General features: G+C 53.1%; 5 protein-coding genes across 5 annotated transcripts; 2 read left to right on the forward strand and 3 right to left on the reverse strand.

Annotated features, from left to right (window-relative positions):
• Positions 1 to 1,348: 1,348 nt before the first annotated feature.
• GCG54_00000060 (uncharacterized protein) lies at positions 1,349 to 1,597 on the forward strand (the record flags this gene model as incomplete). Its single annotated transcript, XM_045400203.1, has 1 exon — positions 1,349 to 1,597. The coding sequence occupies one exon, from the start codon at positions 1,349 to 1,351 to the stop codon at positions 1,595 to 1,597; it is 249 nt and encodes an 82-aa protein (XP_045265853.1).
• A 5,643-nt stretch (positions 1,598 to 7,240) lies between these two features.
• On the reverse strand, positions 7,241 to 7,987 carry GCG54_00000061 (uncharacterized protein; the record flags this gene model as incomplete). Its single annotated transcript, XM_045400204.1, has 1 exon — positions 7,241 to 7,987. One exon carries the CDS (start codon positions 7,985 to 7,987, stop codon positions 7,241 to 7,243), a length of 747 nt encoding a protein of 248 aa, XP_045265854.1.
• Positions 7,988 to 10,305: 2,318 nt separating this feature from the next.
• On the reverse strand, positions 10,306 to 12,680 carry GCG54_00000062 (Ribosome-associated molecular chaperone SSB1; the record flags this gene model as incomplete). The annotated part of the gene is made up of 6 exons (XM_045400205.1): positions 10,306 to 10,574; positions 10,629 to 10,964; positions 11,036 to 11,867; positions 11,944 to 12,109; positions 12,256 to 12,433; positions 12,638 to 12,680. 6 exons carry the CDS (start codon positions 12,678 to 12,680, stop codon positions 10,306 to 10,308), a joined length of 1,824 nt encoding a protein of 607 aa, XP_045265855.1.
• Positions 12,681 to 14,516: 1,836 nt separating this feature from the next.
• GCG54_00000063 (uncharacterized protein) lies at positions 14,517 to 15,954 on the reverse strand (the record flags this gene model as incomplete). Its single annotated transcript, XM_045400206.1, has 2 exons — positions 14,517 to 15,355; positions 15,414 to 15,954. 2 exons carry the CDS (start codon positions 15,952 to 15,954, stop codon positions 14,517 to 14,519), a joined length of 1,380 nt encoding a protein of 459 aa, XP_045265856.1.
• A 1,961-nt stretch (positions 15,955 to 17,915) lies between these two features.
• On the forward strand, positions 17,916 to 18,991 carry GCG54_00000064 (Eukaryotic translation initiation factor 4E-1; the record flags this gene model as incomplete). The annotated part of the gene is made up of 3 exons (XM_045400207.1): positions 17,916 to 18,311; positions 18,369 to 18,440; positions 18,503 to 18,991. Coding segments are annotated over 3 exons (957 nt in total), but the record flags the coding sequence as incomplete, so codon positions are not given.
• Between the last annotated feature and the right edge of the window lie 161 nt (positions 18,992 to 19,152).

The raw sequence follows: 19,152 nt of genomic DNA on the forward strand, positions 1-19,152 counted from the left end.
TGTGCTTCGCCCACCCGTTTGTCAGAAGTCCGCCTCTGACCAATTCTCATTCCACCGCTTCTCTTCTCTTCTCCTCCCGTCTTGTCCGCCGTCGTCGTTGTCGCCCGACATGGGCTCAGCCAATTGCGGGCCCACGTGCACATGTCAAGACGATCTTTCAATAGACTGGTCCAGGTCCCAAAAAGCACAGAGCAAAAATAACGACATCGTCGCAAAGCCCGGTCATTTTTGACACTTGACGGTGAGCGCTTTTGATAAGGGGTTTCAGAAGCGCCCACGGCGGTGGGCCGCAGATCTATTTTTCCCAGAGGGACCCTTTTATCCTGCGTGTTCTAAATATTTCTCGATTTTCTTGCGCCTTGGCAAGTTTTGACTTATTATCGCCGCTTTCCTGTACTAGCGAAGTTGCATTTCCCCCGAATGAAACGCCTCGGTACCCAGCCGTGCGAAACAACTGAGAGAGATGAAGCCCAGGCCCGGTAGAGAGAGATCAAAATTTAGATCTCTTGGTCGTGGCTTGTTTTGCATCACAGCGTACCCCGGCTGGCTGAGAGAGTTACCCAGAGGCCAAGACAAGGCACCGCAACACAACACAACGGCAGAGCTACCGCGCACATCATTGCCTTTCCTCGTGCATGCCTTCTTGTGTGTCCGTGCCGTGGGGGAGGACGCAAAGCCAACACAGCAATCCCGGCATCCCATCCCCATCCCATCTGATCCTGTCCCATCCATCCGACATGCTTCCCTATCCTGCCTGGGCCTGCCCGGTTTGGCTTGCCACCCCAAACCCCATACGGTCTGCGTTAAACAATGTGTCCGGCGCAAGTGGCTGCGTCGCGCCAGAGAGGTGCGCCCTCGGTGCGACAGGCGCGCCATTCAAATCTTGGGAAAGAAGAGAGTGGTAGAGATTGGCAAGTATGTACGCGGCAGCCGTAAATGCACCCCGGCGTCTTTGGCAACCGGTTGCTACCCGGTTGGAAGCGGACATGGGCGGCCGGCAACAAGTCACCTCACTCTCCGTCGTCTTACCAAGACTCAAACCATCCATCCCTCCACCAGGAGGGACTTGGACGAGGAGGGGGAAGGGCGCAAGGTCTGCCCTCCGCTACCCCCGGTATGTCCAACATATAAAGATGAACAAGCGTCCCCCCTCTTCATCACTCCTTATCTCACTCTCCAACGCTCTCAACCTTCATTATCCGCTGGCCGTTCCTCTCAATCAAGTCGAAAGCTCAATCTCTACCATCCGTCTCGAACAAAAAAGCAGTTGACCTGTTTCCTCCATCCCACACCGTCCTTAATCCAAACAATAACAACCAAACACTAAACACCAAATACCACCGCCAAAATGTCTTCTCCCGTCGACAACTCCGTCTTCCTCTCTCTCGCCCCCACTACCTCCTCCTCCTACCCATTCAAGGCCCAACAACAACCCGCGGCCGTCGCCTCGCCCGCGCCCGCTCCCATCAAACGCCGCACCTCCAGCGTTAGCAGCGCCGGCAGCAACGGCCTGCGCTTCCTCAAGCTCGGCCCCGTCCACTACGGCGAGCACCCCGACGAGCACAAGGAGGACTGGCACCCCGCCCTCCTGTCCTAAATCTCGACGATGATTCTTTCTACTGCCCCCAATCTAAACGCGAGAGCGTTCGTGTCAAAGTTTAGAGCGGCAGCAAGATAAGATTTCGTCGCAAGGTGCAGGAAACCCTGATGGTTTTTTTGATCATTATCAGCAAGCGAGTTAGAATGGGAAGACCACTCCCAATGACACGGCGCAGGATCTCTGGTGTTTTTTAACGACTCTTTTTTCTTTTCTCGGGAAGCAGAATGCATTCGCACGGATAGCGAGGACCAGGCAAATTGTGTCTACGTGAGATACAGGACAAAACCGAAGCCCATTCGTTTATAGAGTCTGGGACGGAACGGCACGGGATTTTTTTGGCACAGAAACCAGGCAAAAAAAGTATCTTTTCACACAGAAACTAGGAAAAAAAATACCACAGGAGTTGAAAGGCCAAACCTGCGTCTCATTTTCTTTTGCATGGTGCTACTAACTTGCTGCCTGCATGTTCTGTCTGATACGATAACAACGGTTGCGCTAGTCTGGTGCTTTTGTGTAGACTAATCCGCAATTGGCGATTCGTCAGTTGAAGAAGGGGGAGAAGAAAAGTCGACATGCAGGATGTGGGTGGTGGGCAGACAGGTTTGCTGCTTCGGGTATACCGCCATTGGAGGTTTGATGGTTCTACGCAGTACATTGCCGGGTTACGCGGATCAAGGGAAGGAGGTATCACATGTGTCAGGCGAGCCTGTGGGGGACAGGAGAGAGATAGACGATGAGATAGATTAACAACCCTGGGGCAAGCGGGGAGCCGGTGAATGGCTGCTGGCCCCAGACAGAGTGCCAGCGCGCGCAAATCTACACACGAAATACGGCGGTATGAAGACAGAAAACCAAGCTTCACATGTGGATCTCTTCATGCAATGATCTGACATCTGACCCCGCTGATCAGGGAAGGGTGCAAAGAATGCGAAGAGACAGAGAGAGAATGTGTGACCCGGATGGGCGGTAGGCAAGAGAGGTCAGGTTGCGCAAGTGTCGAAAAGGGTGGTGGAATGCGCTGGTTCCAGTCCTTGCCACCCCACCTTTCCCATTTCTCTTGCTCTCTGTCTCTCTCTACGACTCATTTCACATCAGACAGTTGGCGTGGTGGCTTTGGTTTACTTGATTGACTGACAGAGGATGGGGAGGTGGGCTGAATGGTGTGGGGTGTCGGTGCCGGATTGGAGACCGCCATGTTTGACATTTTATGGAATCAGGATTGCGCGTTGCTTGCTAATTACCCATTTACTGTTTGTTATGTGGCAGTTGGTTGACGTCGCTCGGGGCACATTTAGAAACAGAAAGAGAGAGTTTAGGAGGTAGATGAGAAGGGCGGGGGGAGAGAGACAGAGCGACAAGCGGGTGGTTGATTGACGAGGGGGTTCTTGAGACACGTGGGGTAGTAGAGACATGACAAGAGACACAGAGAATATCGCGATGGGCGCGGGGCGCGGGGGGGGGCTTTGGTTTAGTTTCGCTATGCCGAGGCTGAGCGTACTGCTGGTGCCAGCTGGAGAGGTCTGATGAGCTTCTTCGAATTTCCTTTTTCCACTAGAGCCTTGAGTTATCGCTCTTGGCCCTCTTGGCTCTCTCTATCTAGCGAAAAGCATCGTCGCTGATCAACGGTCGTGAATGGAATGTAGTAGTGACGCGGACGGTTGATGGTTCGCCCTTTGAGCCGATGTCGTCCTGCGTCTCGGGAAGTTAATTGCAAGTTCGGAGTTTATTCGCACTCGCTGGAGTCGCCAAAGTCGGTACGGGGGAACCCCTCAAGGCAACTCTGCTTTGCAGGGCTCTTACGTATGCTACGCTCGACAGCAGGTCTCGTGCAGACGCGACGAGTCAGCACAGGTCTCTTTCAATTATCAGGCGCACCTGAACTGCAGGCAAGACGCGACGCCAGAGATGTACGAGCCATCAATCTCCGACCGTTGAGCGGCTTGTCGCGCTGGCGGATCTGCGTCGGAATCTGGCATACAGCATCGGCACCCGCGCCCGTCTCTGACAACGTTTCCCTGCATCTGCCGGAACGTGAGGTGAGCGACAGAAACCTTGGACAGAGCAAACAGAACACAGCCATTCGCCCTGTAAATCCCGACTATGATACGCAACCACAGCCCCGGTTGACGTCACCACGAAAAGGGAAAAGGGGGACGGTTTGTGGTGGTTGGCATGTGTTCGACGGTGTCCAAGGGATGGCCCTGGAGTATGCTTTGTTGATCCGATGCCAAACCACCACCCCGGCGGTGCAGGCAGAATGGCTGAACGAGAGCCAAAGCCAAGCCAGACTCGGGCGGCGGGCCGGCCCCGAGGCTCTCTGCCCTCGGACACGCGCCAAGATTGGACGGACAGACCGCCGCGGCTTGTCGTCCCAAGTTTCGCGACCGCTACCGCTGCCGCGGAAGTCTGTCCCGAAGTTCGTTCGAAGAGATGCTTCCTGGCCCCCATGTCAGCGAGACACAGATCTCACAGTCTTCTCGGTTTTGTGCTTAAGATAAACCGAGGCGAGCAAGGTCGGTAGCACAGCCGATTCGCGCGAGTTTCACGCCAAGCTGCGCGGGATCAGCTAGCTGTTCGACGTTTGAAGTCTGAGAGTACCCCCATCCGCACACGTAAATAGAGGCCGTGGGGGTTCTGGTTCCTCTTCCTCGATGTGAAGCAATCTATCAATCTTGGCGGTTTGCGATTGTGCTGTAAGGGGCCCTTGCGTGTTTATTTCTATGAAAAGATCTTCCCGGGGGGCGGAGGGTAGCATCCGGACTCGGCGTGAGGCTCGACCGTCGTGTTTCGGTGCCATTCTTAGATGAAATAGGAGTGGAAACCGGAAGGGGTAGTGTCGCTTGGTTTGGGGGCCTCGCCAAGACTCCGTCAAACTGTCTACGGGGCTCCTCGCGGCCCCACCCGGCGCTTGCGGGGTCTAGCGGCGCGCCGGGGGCCGGGACATTTCCCGCAATGGGCCTCATGTTACTTGGGATGCTCCGACAAAGAAGTTCGAAGCTTTCGAGGTGGGTTTCGTTAAGGGATTGCGTTAGTTTTGAACCGTTTGCCTCGGGTATTCGGTGTCTGAACCCGCTAGATCTCACGCCTTCAAGGTGGCCGGATTCGAAATTTGGCTGATAGCCTGGCTGCTATCTATCAAATATGTTTCGGCTGAACCTTTTTGCCAACTACATTCTCTGCTCTTACACAAGCATGAGGATATCGAAGAATGGTCTTACTTCCAGTCAGGAAAGCAACAATGATGGGTGTACACACACGACATGATACATGCGACGCTGAAACCTATCCATAGCAACAACAACTTGAATTGAAGTATGGAGCTAATGAAACCTGATTTGTCAACTTTGTCAATTTACTTCAAATTTAAATACCCTGAATAGAATCCATGGGATTTTGTGATTAGGTTGAACTTTTTACTTCTGCTCCACAGGTAGCATCTCAGTTGCAGAAATGATTTCCCCTCGACGGATTTGCATCAACGACACGGGATGTACCACGTCTGCCGTCAAATTCAGAGCGTGTATGGCGTCCCCATGAGACTTCCACTCGCTGGCGTTGATCAACTGGACCCTCTGGACACTGACTTTGTGTCCTTGATCCCGTTCTTGGGCAAAGGCTTCCCACAGGTTCTCAACGGAATCCGCGAGCTTGAACTCCCAAGTTGCCCTATGTGAGAGTTCAACTGCGGAGGGGGTGGTGTGGCAGGTGAAGGCGAAAGCATGGCTCTTTTCCGCATTCCAAAGCTCCAAAGTTCGCAGTTCCGGCATCTTACGTGCGAGTTTTGCAGCTGTCTCAAGCATCTGTGTTATGCGCCCTTCATTTCCGATGTTGAAACTTGGCGATGTAAGTGCTAGGGTTTCAAGCTTCAGCCAGTGCAAGGCAGGCTGGCCTTCAGCGATGACTAAGAATTTGAAGGCGTCCACAACGTAAGACAAGCGCAGTTGCTCCAGTTTACAGGTTCTCATAGCGAGACGGTGAATCAGCTCGTCGGAAAGCGCTTCGTAAGGTCGAGTTGCGAGTGACGGCTTGATGTCTCCGAATGCCACCAGCTTCTTTAGCTCACTAGAATTACATAGTGCGGAGAGTACCCTAAAAAACACTGCCTCACTCTTTAGCTCCAGAACACCGCAAGAAATGGCAAAAAAAGAGAGGAAGAGAGAAGGGGACGAAGGAAAGCGGTGTAGTAGGCTTACCTGACGTTGATTGGAGATGATCAACGTTTAAACGCACCCTCCAGAGCTCCTGGTGTAAACATTCGAGATTGGGGAGTGCCTGAACCATATTATCCCACAATTTTACGGACAGAATTCGGCGAGTCTGTCTGCGAGCGAGAAGATGGTGCACCACGTCTACTGTGGGAAAGCTTTCCTCGATACAGACGAGGTCGTACAACATTATGTTCGACCACAGTGAAGGAATCGCTGTTCGACTACAACTGACCCATCCAGGCATCGGATTGTGCGATGGTACTTGGTATCCGATTGACGAGAGTTCCGGAGCTTGAGTAAATGATGAATCAATCCCATAGTTCTGAAAGCGGTAATGAAAATCACTCGGGGAGTGAAGGCCAATCTCAAGAGTTAGTCCGTCATTATCAGTGCCACGCGACCAATTTTTCAAGATCGAGAAAATCCCATGCAAAGCTTGTTGAGTAATTTCAAGATCTTTGTTAGATCTTTACCAGTATCTTATCCAGTGATAGAAGTTGCCGTCACTAGAATTATGACAGCAATCGCAAGCGTAAGTCGCCAGCTCGATTTGAAACCAGACGTGGCGGACAAGCCGTCTTTGCCGCAGAACCATGTTCCCGAGTTGCTGATGCATGCGTTTCGGGATCACCGTGAGCCTTTGGAAATGTTCCTTCTCGAAAAAGGCCTGCCAATCTCGGTTGACACACGCATACCTAAGGAGACAGCGATCGGGCTGCTGAGGTTGGCGAGCGTACTGCTGAACCAACGTTTTGAAGACGTTATGCCACAATTCGACCGGAAGTCGGGAGCTGCTTGTTGAGTCCATGGCGATGAGTTGAACTTGAGCAAATTGCGGGTGTAGCCGACGTTCCCAGTTTGTAGATGTTTGAGTTGGACTGTAGGAACCGAAAGCTGCAGGAATAGAGAGAAGTTGAGTCGATATAATAAATCATGTGAATAGGAGGGGAGCTTGTATCATTCTTTTGGAAAGTTAAGTTTTCTAAAGAACTGCCATTGGAAATCCGAAAGACTTTTGCGGCACCCCATACATGTTCTTCCCCATGACCAACACAGGGTTAGACTGAAAATCAGGAGCCACAGAGGTGACACCACTGACCCTCTTTAGTAAGTTCAAACCCGCTATCGAGCTTCAACTAGCTGTCCTGAAGGTGGCCGAAGCTGGGCGAAGCTGGGCATGGAGCATTCGTGAAGTATTCTGAAATGAGAACGAAACCTCAAGACCAAGCCATATACCTACCCAGGTAAAAGTAGGTGAACCTTCTAACCCGTATATCAATCGTGAGTCTGCTCTTCGTGTCGTGGTCCTGGGAATCCGTGATCTCTTATGGCGTTTGACCACCCCCAAAGTCACATACACATCTCTGCAGCTAAGCACTGAATCAGGTAGATACTATGCCAAAACAAGACGCCCTTGATTGCGTAGCTGACATCACGAGGTTACCCTGACAATGCTCAGCTCATGATCATGACCGTAGCTTGCAGCGAGCTTTTTCCAGTCTACAGGAATCAGTTGCCATGGCCCCTTGGGATGGCCCTTACAGCACGCCACTCCCTCATGAAAATCGCACCAGAAGTCGCGATGGATAGGATCGACAAAGAGTTCCGCCGTCTCCAGATCTGGGTCTGCAAGTAACCGCAGCAAGGCCTTGAAAGGCTTCGACTGGGTGAAGGCGTCATCTCGCCTCGTCATCGCCGCCCGCCGCCCTTGGGTGTCGACGGCATCATGGCTGAGGACCACCTTGTCGGTGCTCGTCGGATACAGCACGAGCTTGAGGTGGCGCAGCGAGCCGTTGAGAATCATGTCTGCCACGGCCGGGGAGATATGGCTCTGGAATACATTTCCCAGGCGGCCGGGCGAGAGCTCCAGGTACTTGACGCGGCGTCGAGCTCTAGTGTTGCCCAGGAGCCACGGCGTGCCGTCACATATTGCGCGCTCGAGAGCGGCGCGGGGCCGGCCGCGGAGGTTGAGGATGAAACGGTTCTGTTCGTAGAAGATTGCGGAGCCGGCAGCGTAAAGAAGTGGGTGGGAAAGCAGCAGGTCGTGCGGGAAGGGTATCTCTGCGTCGATTGTCGGTCCTACCTGGATCGGGTTCGGGAGGAGGCAGAGGTATGAGATGATTTGGTCACGGATCTCCTGGGGGAGGTCGAAGAACTTGTCAAAGACGCGGGTAGCCATCGCAGTGGAGATTGACGGGCATGTGCCGAATCAGCCCGGACGAGGCGTGGAGTATGATGGACCGTCGTGTTAGATGAGAGGCTGCTCCTGGTAGCTCTCCGCTGTTCAGGCGTGATGAGCCGGCGATCGGTTGGTTGAGAGACAATGAAAATGGAGGAGTGACGGCTAGAATAGAGGGGGGTGGGTGAGGGGTGTTACCTAATTGATGTCTGTGAGCCCCACAGTGGCAAGCCTACTCCGCGCTGGGCCCCTTCCCCTTGTTAGTTTTATTTCAACTTCATCTCTACGACTATTCTAATGATGGAAACTTTTCTGGGTTGGCAGATTTTGAGAGCACAAAGATTAACAATTCATTCTAGCTAGCTGCCTTGCTCTCATTCAAGACTGTCACTCAGAAACAAACCTAGTAACACCTTCTAGTATTACCGCAGGCTGGAGCAGCGAACGACTGCAACAAACCCGTTCGGAGACTTTGAGGTTGCATTCAAGTACCGATTCGAAGACAAACAGTCAGCTTGTCGTTCGTGACTATTTACCAAGATGAAAATGTCGCAAGGTTCGCAAACTCTTAGACACGTCACGGTGAAGCCCATGTCGCTAGGGAAACTTGCTCTCCTCTACTTACAAGAAAACGCAAATACAACTTCGGGCCCGTCGCAAGTATTCCCAAAGTTATTCATGTTGAGACTCGACTACTAAATTACTATTCGAAATAAGACATATAGCTGTCGATCTAAGAAACGCAGTGAAGTCTGTCCCCGCCTGTCTTCCCCGTCATCCGCCACCGCTGGCATCCAATCTCGTGCATGCAATGTCAATAACGTTTGAAAGCGCACAACCCCAAAATTGACAGGCAACGTTTTTGTTGCACACCGGATCAGAGCGGTTGCTCACACGCCCGGCATTCCTGCGGCTTCCGGACTCCGGCACGGGTCCGGCCCACCAAGCGGGCCAGCACTCCGTGACCCACGCTTGAGCCCTGACGACCACGATCCCATGCGTCTTGCCCCTCCCTCAAGGCAATCTTGTCCTCACGATCTCCACAATGATTTAACTGGTCTGGTGGTGTAGTTGGTTATCACGTTAGTCTCACACACTAAAGGTCTCCGGTTCAAGTCCGGGCCAGATCAAATGTTTTGTTTTTGGGTGTTGAGTCACTTGTAAGAATGACCTGTGACTCTTTTGGAGATGTTGCATTTGAAGTGATCAGGTTCAGGCCGGCTCTGAACTCTGAGTCCGGGCATTGTCTCGTTTAACCGCTTGTATGGGGTTCAGAAACGTAAATACCCAAGAGGTTAGCTGTTAATGACATTGGCGAAAACCACCCCAACTGGATGCTGTAGTTTCCGATTTGATTTCAGTTTTCAACTCAAACAAGGCCCGGCCATAATTCAGGGAAACAAGCGGCCTGGAAATAATGCCGCTTGGTCTTCGTCTGTGTTTCGCAGATCTGTGAACAGCGAGTCTTACGGTAGACAGACAGTTCGGAGGAGATTTGCTGTTCACAACTCTGTAAAAGCCATGGATGCCTCTGATCATGAAGATAGACTGACATGAGCCCTCGGAGGCAGTATGAGTGTGAGTATCCAACGTGACAGTAACTTGTTCCTTCCTACTGGTGTTAGGACACTGAAGAAATGACGAGGAGATTCCTTTTGTGAGACATTGGGACCGGGTCGGCCATAGTTCTGGCCTCGTTATCATTCCTGTTTCTATCCTCTGTCTCCATCCTCTGTCTCCATCCTCTGTCTCCGTCCTCTGTCTCCGTCCTCTGTCTCCGTCTCTGGGCCTCATGCTTCGTGTCCACTCCAGCCCAGACTGCGGCTTGCCCGTCGTCTCGATACCCTCGGGCTGCAAGGACATGAAGTGCATATCGGAGCCACCCGAGAGCGGGAACGACAACAACGACAACAACGACAACAACGACGACAAGAGCAACAGTAACGACATCACTCTCAAAAACATCACGCGAAAATGAAGATTCTTAAAAGTAACGTAGACGTAATTTCATTTCATGTCGCCCTGATCCTTTCTACAGTGTCTATGAAAGCCGTAGAAGACGGCACCCGGAAAGCATTCCCTCTCTCCCGAGAGGCATGCCATGTGTCGTGAGTGTGTGAGAGATGGTGTGGAGGTATAAGAGGGAGGAAGGCGGCTGGAAGAAAGAGGAACTTTTAAGTACCTTTTGATATCACCTGACCCAAATTATTCGCATCCTGGCCTGATTCTGTTGGGCCACCCAAACGCAAGAAAGTTGAACCAGATAAGCAACCCTTCGCCAGGCCCGAAGGCCATTTTTAGTTTTCATTTAAAACCCTTTAGCGGGAAGACATGGCCTTAGTCACGAGACGCTTGAGGGCGAGCTCCTGCTTCTTGAGGTCCTCGGCGGCAGAGTCGGTGATCTCAAGGGCAGCCATGGCCTCGGAGACCTGCTGCTCAATCTTGTCCTTCTGGCCACGCTTGAGCTTGAGGGACAGGGTGGGGTCGGAGATGATCTCCTCAACACGGCCAATGTAAGACTCAAGCTGCTGCTTGGCCTCGAAGCGCTTGCTGAAGGCCTCGTCGTTGGTCTTGAACTTCTCGGCGTCTGTGATACTCGTTAGCAAAGTCATTGATCACTGTGGTTGCAGGCTGAACATACCGCTGATCATGTTCTCAATCTCGTGGGAAGAGAGCTTGCCAACAGAGTTGGAGATGGTGATGTTGGCGCTGCGGCCGGAGGTCTTCTCAGTGGCGGTGACCTTGAGGATACCGTTGACGTCGACCTCGAAGACGACCTCAAGGACGGCCTCACCAGCCCTCATGGGAGGGATAGGAGCAAGGGTGAATTCACCCAGGGAGGTGTTGTCCTCGCAGTTGACACGCTCACCCTGGTAAACGGGGAACTGAACGGTCTGCTGGTTGTCGGCAACAGTGGTGAAGGTCCTGTGAGTGGATGTTAGCCAGATTTGAGACGAAAGAGAAAAGGATGACGAATCTTTTTAATCGTGGGTACAGTGTTTCCGCGGGGAACAACGGGGGCGAAGATGTTGCCCTCCATGGCGACACCGAGGGACAGGGGGACGACGTCGAGGAGGAGAAGGTCGGCGGTCTCGGCGGAGGTGGCCTTGCCGGAGAGGATACCGGCCTGGACGGCGGCACCGTAGGCGACAGCCTCGTCGGGGTTGATGCTCTTCTCGAGCTTCTTGCCGTCGAAGAACTCGGACAGGAGCTTCTGGATACGGGGAATACGGGTAGAGCCACCAACGAGGACGATCTCGTCAACGCCGGACTTCTCAATGGCAGCATCCTTGAGAACCTGGGCAACAGGCTCAATGGTGCCGTTGAAGGCCTTGGCGTTCAGCTCCTCGAAACGAGCACGGGTGATCTGGGTGGTGAAGTCCTCGCCATCGAAGAGAGAGTCAATCTCGATGGTGGTCTGGGCACCGGAAGAAAGGGTACGCTTGGCACGCTCGCAAGCAGTACGGAGACGACGGAGGGCACGGGCGTCGCCGGAGAGGTCCTTCTTGGTCTTGCGCTGGAAGTCCTTCTTGCAGTGCTCGAGCAGGTTGGTGTCGAAGTCCTGGCCACCCAAGTGGGTGTCACCAGCGGTAGCCTTGACGGTGAAGACACCGCCCTGGATGTTCAGGAGGGAGACATCGAAAGTACCACCACCCAAGTCGTAGATGAGGACGTTGCGCTCCTTGCCGGACTTGCCAGCACCAAGACCGTAGGCAATGGCGGCAGCAGTGGGCTCGTTGATGATACGGAGGACGTTCAGGCCAGCAATGGCACCGGCGTCCTTGGTAGCCTGACGCTGGTTGTCGTTGAAGTAGGCAGGGACGGTAATAACGGCCTTCTCGACCTTCTTGCCGATCTTGGTCTCGGCAATCTCCTTCATCTGTTTGGGGTGTTAACATGTTGCGTCGCACAAACTTGGCGCCCGGCGTACAAGCTGAGCAGCAGAATAAACGTACCTTGAGGAGAACCATCGAGGAGATCTCCTGGGGAGAGAAGGTCTTGGTCTCGCCGAGGTAGTCGACGGAAACCTTGGGGCTGCCGTTGTCGTCAACGACCTTGAAGGGCCAGGACTCCATGTCCTTCTTGACGGTGGGGTCATCAAAGCGGCGACCGATAAGACGCCTGTGAAGAAACGGCTAGTCAGCAAAGTGTTTGGTGATGGAAATTTTTTCGGCTCCTTCTGGTTTACCCCTCCTTGGGCGGGGAATTTTCCCGTAGGCCCAGAGAGAGGCATCAGAGCAGCGAAAGAGACAGGCGCGGCTACTCACTTGACATCGAAGACGGTGTTGATGGGGTTCATAGCAGCCTGGTTCTTGGCAGCCTCACCGATCAGACGCTCCTTGTCGGTGAAGGAGACGAAAGAAGGGGTGGTGAAAGAACCCTGCTCGTTGGCAATGATCTCGACATTGGTACCCTCGTACGTCGCAACGCAGGAGTAGGTGGTTCCTTTAATGAGAAAGACACAATGTTAGCCTTTCTGGTTTCTGCGCTGTGTAGATGGTGTTTGCCCGTGGGCGCTGAATGGTGATGGGATTTTTTTGGCTGATGTGTGATGGTTTGTGGTGGCGATGATTGGTGATATTTCTTCACCCCGCAAAGAGGGCCGACAAGAAGGGCATCGTAACGATGAGGAGGGGTTGCGCAACTTACCCAAGTCGATGCCAATGGCACCATCGTAGACCTCGTCCGCCATTTTGAAGAATTTGGGATATTGCACAAGACAAAGTCGACCTGTGTGAGGGGTGGAGGAGGGAAGGTAAGGTTGGAGGATTGCGCGGAGGAGGAAGATATGTGAAAGAGGGCGGGCGGGCGACGTGGGGTCCTTTCAAAAGAATTTCTCTCTCGCACTCAACACAACCGAACAGAGATTTTGTCAAGGCCGGCAAAAAATAAATTTCGACTTTTTTTTTCTGGGCCGGAGCCCCACCAACCCCCCCTCTAGCGTGAGACCGGCCTAGCGCAATGCCACAAATTTCGAGGGCGGCGAGGAATTTTTGCCCTTTTTCCCGCCTGGCTTGGTGGGCTTATCTTATCGGACCCCTGTTCACCTTGGTGTTTTTTCTTCCTTTCCCCTCGCTTCGCCCTCAGCTGCCATTGAAGTCGACTTCAGTGTGTAGTTACTAGTAGGAGAGGGAGGCGCACGGCGGCTATTCAATGAGGTGGTGGCTGGGATTGCCATCGTTTGAATTGGCCAGGTTACCTCCAGATATTCGTTTGTTAAAACGGTCACTGGTGCTATTACTGCCTGGCAACGGTAGGTAGGTAGGTAGCGACAGAGTCTCTTCTCTATCAAGAGCTTACATTAGTGACTTCCAGGTGAGTCTCCGTCTGATACCGTGACAATTCGACTGCCTACGAGTCGTCTTCTCATTTCGCCATGGTCCCTTTCTTGCCGCCGCCCAACTCTCGGCCCCGACATTGCTTTTCTCACCGCCTGACTCGGCTTGAGCAAGCAACCCAGATGCCTGGCAGTGGACTTCCGGCCTCCTGTGGCAACACAACAGGAGAGCCCTCCCTCCCAGCGGCAAACCGGTCTCAACTCCTATTCTGTCCCGACTCTGCAACCTGAAGCCCGTCATGCGCATGTCGGGCATCCCGACAGTCGGACCTCGCCCGCAGCGACCCCTCTCTCTTGCTGCCCGGCCCTGTGAGATGTGCCTATGTCCTACGTATCCGTCTGCACGTGGCAGCCATAGTAGACTTAGGTAATATGGAACCTCTCGCTCCCCTCAGGCGTCTTTCAAAGGGTCCTGCCACACTTGGCAATATCCGCTAAACGATTGGCTCTCCTGCGTTGCCCTCGCTGTTCAGACGAACGTTCAGCGCTCCCCAACTCCCCTCGCGACATTCCGTTGACGTTGGCTGAAAGTGGGCTTCGAGAACAATTTGATGCGCATTGATAGGCTAATCTGACCACGGGAATCTCAAATCTGTGCGGCCCTTGTGCTTGAGAGGGGAACTGGTGGATTCGCAAGCGCTTGGACGAGGTTTGCCGATAGTTGTCTAGGGAACACAACCCAACCCTGAAGCCCTGATCCCCCACTACCACGCCCACAACTTTGCTCACCGCTTTGCAACATAACCGACTTGCGACTCGCATTTTGTCACTAGACGATCAGGTCAACTATCAGCGCCGATGGTTTAGTGGTAAAATTCTCCGTTGCCATCCAGCAGCGTCGGGGAGCCGGGGGTTCGATTCCCCCTCGGCGCAACTTTTGCTTTTGCTCCCTCTTTCAAGTTTACCAGAGTTATCCAGTTTATAGATGATAGATGGATGATCCAGGCTGTTCAGGTGGATATAGTGTTATGCGTCTCACTTAAAACACAGGTGATAAAGTAGGCTGTGTGTGTACTATGCATAGTGTATAAGGGTAGAGTGGGAAATCCTTTAGAGCGTTAAACAGTATATATCATGAAGGATTGAGATGGTGTCATAATCGATAGATGGCAGCAGGTGAATCAATATAATCTAACCCAGCTGGATTCTAGCAAACGACCCGAACGCCATCAATCATACAAACCGTAAAAGTCAAGTTGCCGTTGGTGTCTCCTTTTCCGGTATTCCAAACTGCCGCCATAGAGCAGTCAACTGTTGAGAAGTAATCCAGTCGTACTGCTGCCAGACCCGTGCAATGAACTTGTGAATCACAAAGAGTATCCCCAAAAGCCACAAAGCTGCTAGAATGCGCATTACTAACTCGTCGAGGAAACGCCGGAAAGCAAGAGGGCCTGCGCGAAGACGTTTAGCAAGGGATGTTTTGGGTTGCAGAGTCATGGAGTACTCCATCAGAGACCATTTGAATACCTCGTCGTCGGCGTCCGGATCCATCAGCCCGAGATAGTAGACCACACGAGTATCCGCAAGCGTAGTGATGGTATGGCCAACCGCCTCTCCGTCGCACTCGACTGACTTGATAATGTCCAGACGAGGGACGACGCATATCATCACTCTTGCAATCCTAGCTGGCGGTGCGTCTTGAGTATCCGATCCCAAGGTTGAGGGGACGTTTCCGGAGGCCGCAAGAGCGCGCTGGAGCCCTGCTGGACAAAGTTCGATCTGATCAGGACAGTACTGGTCGCCTGGGTGAAGCCATGTGAATTCAAGCACGGAAGAAGCGCGCTGCTTGTGCACTGCGAACCAACAGGCATACGCCAGACAGTTGTGTATCTCCTGGTAGACCGTTTTGATGTCGGGCACGTCCTGGTCGGGTGGCCATGTTCGTCTGACCCAGTTCAGTACTGGAAAGATGAGCGTCAACAGCCTCATGGCCACCTTGTCAACACTCGGCCAAAAGCATTGCGGCATTCCATGAGAATGGCCGAGCATCATCTCCACGAGTGTTGACCTGAGTCTTGAGCGTCGGATGCCTACAAGTGACTTCATTAGCGATTCTGTTCAGTCCAATAATGCGCAAACTTGGCTCACCTCCATCATGACAATAGTCAGAGTCCTGGACATGAAGCTGCTCGGCCTGTTTCTTGGTCGCCCCGAAAAGAAGCTCCGAGAACACCTGCTCTTCAAGGACTAGCATGATGACGGCCCGCATGACGCAGAACCGTTTAGCCTTGCTTGTCATGAGATCCTCCCACGGAGTTGGGTCCATTGGGTCTGGCCGGGCGACCATGCCGACGATACGCTCAAGATGGAACTTTTCGCCATGATATTTGCGGGTTGCTGCCCAGACGGAACCATCTGGAGGAAGATCTCCGCATCTGAAGAGATTTTTGACTAGATGCTTGATATTGGACGCAACAGAAGCATAGTGTTCCGTGAAGAATTGGTCGTCTAGTCTCTGGGATGGTGTGATCCATCGCAAGTCGAGGCGCCCGGGCTCAAAGCCGCGCAGGTCGTCCAGGTTTAAATCTTGCCTCCGAGGCAAAGGTACCAGAGGCGGTATATGCTGGCCACTATTGTTCCTTGGTGGTTTTGAAGCATTCTTGCTTCCTTGTGAGTGTGAGGAAGACATGTCACAAGCGCACCTAGTGAGTTCTGACGTATATCTCGAAAAGATTTTGACAGCAAAACTAACGGGCTGTTAGACTTGAGTGTAGATGTTGATCGTGATACTGATTTGCATATTCGCTTTGGGCGCTAGCCCGAACTTAAGAAGGATAGGCAATAAATCCAGCAACTCAGTCCTGCTCATTGTTTCCGATCTCCTCAATGACGGCCTTCATCACGAGAGCAGTGTTCTTTCTTGTACAGTCGTCTTTGAATGCACAAAAGGCAGAGGACCTCTTTGTGCCCGACTTTAAAACAATTCTCCCCCCATATCGACCGCGTTGAAATGGGAAGCACGATGATCTCTTGGTCAAGTAGCAAGAAGCCGCCGGAAATATCTTCAACAAAGACGGCCATGTTCCTCGCCGCCCTGCATTCTTCAGCCACAGAACACGAACGGAAGCGGAAGAAGAAAACAGTTTGCCCCGGTTTATTCTTTTGAGGGCAGTAAGGGCGGCCTCTCAATATCATTCGACGAACTACGTCCTTGCCCGAGATGGCAACATGAGCCGATGTTGACCTGGGGCAAATCCCCTGAGGCTTGTTTCGACGGGAGTACCCTTCGTGTTTCAGCCGTTGTCTCCGTCGGCTTCTCCACGCAACAGGCGAGTATCTGCCGGAGGTAACAAGGCAAAGTCTCTGGCCAGACTAGAAATGAGGGAAAAACAAGTGAAGTCGAGGCGTATTGCAAGCAAAAGTTGAAAGGGCGGATTGACTCAGGTCGAGCAAAAGTGCATGGATGGATCACCTAGGTTACTTTGGAGCCAGGGAAAAGCTTCTGGAAAAGTTCGGTGCAGCCCGAAGCCAAGAAAGACAACGCTCGCACCCCGAAGACGAAAAAACAAATCTCGAAACAGGGGTGCGTCCTTGAGCGTAGGAAGGGGCAGGAGAAGGGGCTGAAAATGAGTCGGTTCTGGCAAAGTCGCCGTTGAGAAGGTTGCAAGAGCCATGTAGTTGGCAAACAAATCAACAAGACAAGATACCCGGCTGTGCTCCCTCTCTGTATGCTGATTGCATTCTTTCTGTGCGACCTGAGTAATGATAATTTTGCACTGGTGGCATGCGTTGGCCAAGGGGAGGCGAGCGTTGACCACTGCAGGGCTTAAGCCAGACAAAGAGACACGGATTGGATGGCATCAAACTTTGAATTCCAAGTCTCTCCTGGGCAGCACCGCCCTGACAGACGTGACGACCTGGAAGACGGCCCAAGGTCTGGTCCCAGTCAAGACCAGGTTTACGGAAGTTTAAGCAGCCCAGTGGATGCGTGTTGCTCCAATGACCTCGCCTGTCGGATGACAACCTTGCCCGCTAAGAAACTGTGTCGTGTGGTGAGTGGTGACTGGCGAGGAGGTCTATTGCGCATCGCCCTAACAACCCACTGTGTGGGAAGGCCCCGCGGTGTAGGTAGCCCGTGGTGAGTTGCTGACGGAACGAGCGAAGCCTTTTCGCGAGCTGTGGGCTGTGGTGGTGGTAGGTGGGCGGGACCTGGGTAGGTAGGTAGGTACCTTAAGGTAAGGTAGGTGAGATACTTGGGCACCTTGCCTGGCCGTGGGAAACTGCTTCACTCCGACGTACGGCAGGCAGGGCAGGCTCAAGAGCGAGTGCTCTGTCCGAATAGGTACCACACCCGACTTCCCGTCAGTGAGGTCTAAACCCCCCACTTTTTATTCTTCCATTCGGTTGGCCCGCCCGCTTGGGCATTTTTTTGCGACTGAAAGCACCACACTGCTCCAACCGTGACTGCTGAGCGCAATCCTTCGCAAAACCTCATCGCAACTTCCTCGTCCACGAGAACGTCACCTTCCGTTTCTCACCTTAATCACTCACCGAGCCTGCCGATATCCGCTGACGTGCCTGGCGCAACGTCGGAACCCCCGCATACTTGGAAGTAGTCAACTGTGAACCCCCACGGTACCTTCCCAACAGCGAGCACACCGTCCTCACGAGCGGAACCCTCCCACTTTCCTCCTCGAGTCGAAATACCCTCGTCGACCTCGCCCCTCTCCTCTCGCGTCGTCAACCTCCGTCGACATCTCCTCGCACATACTCGCCCGTCCGAGTGATACCCAGCTGTCACAACCTCAACAACATCAACACATCTTCACAATGGCGACCTCCGTGCAAACGCCCACAAACCCCGACCAGCAGGTCGACCTCTCGACCATCCCCATCTCCCCCGAGGGCGCCGAGAAGAGCACCGAGACCAAGGAGAACGATACCGATAAGGACATCACTGTCTTCCACGATAAGGACAACTTCAACGTTAAGCACCCACTTCAGAACAAATGGACTCTCTGGTTCACCAAGCCCCCCAGTGGCAAGGTTCGTACCCTCTCGTTGCAAATGTCGATGAGTTTCACCGCCTAACTTTGGAAATAGGGTGACAACTGGAATGACCTCCTGAAGGAAGTTATCACCTTTAACTCAGTGGAAGAATTCTGGGGTGTCTATGTACGTGCAATCTGCTTCGCTATCCCTCACGACCCCGCCCCCCACTGACAACGTAATGACAGAACAACATCGCTCCCGTCTCCGAGCTGGCCCTCAAGTCCGACTACCACCTTTTCAAGGCTGGTGTCCGCCCTGAGTGGGAGGATGCTCAGAACAAGCACGGTGGCAAGTGGTCTTACCAGTTCAAGGAGAAGCGTGCTGTTCCTATCGATGACCTCTGGCTGCACGTGATGCTGGCTGCCATTGGCGAGACTCTGGAGGGTGAGGATGACGGCGAAGTCATGGGTGTCGTTGTCAATGTGCGCAAGGCTTTCTTCCGTATCGGTGTCTGGACTCGTACTATTGGCAAGAGCATTCCCGGCCGTGGTGACGGAGATGTGGCTGGTGGTAAGGGACGTTCCCAGGATAAGGGCCGTGACATCCTCCTGAACATCGGCCGCCGTTTCAAGGAGATCTTGAACCTGCCCCCCGGTGAGAGCGTTGAGTTCTCCGGCCACACGGACAGCGCACACAGCGGAAGCAGCCGTGCCAAGGCCAAGCACACTGTCTAGACGGACACGAATTCGAACAACACGACACACGACTTTACCCTGCATTTTACCGGACTTGTTGGCTTCCTCCTCCTTCGAGAAGAGGCCAAATGCGTCTACATGATATCACTCCTCGCATTTCTTGAGCCAACCTTTTGTGTCTGATGCTGGTGGGGAACACC

This window comes from Colletotrichum gloeosporioides (assembly GCF_011800055.1).
Source record: "Colletotrichum gloeosporioides strain Lc1 chromosome Unknown consensus_33, whole genome shotgun sequence".
NCBI lineage: Eukaryota > Fungi > Ascomycota > Sordariomycetes > Glomerellales > Glomerellaceae > Colletotrichum > Colletotrichum gloeosporioides.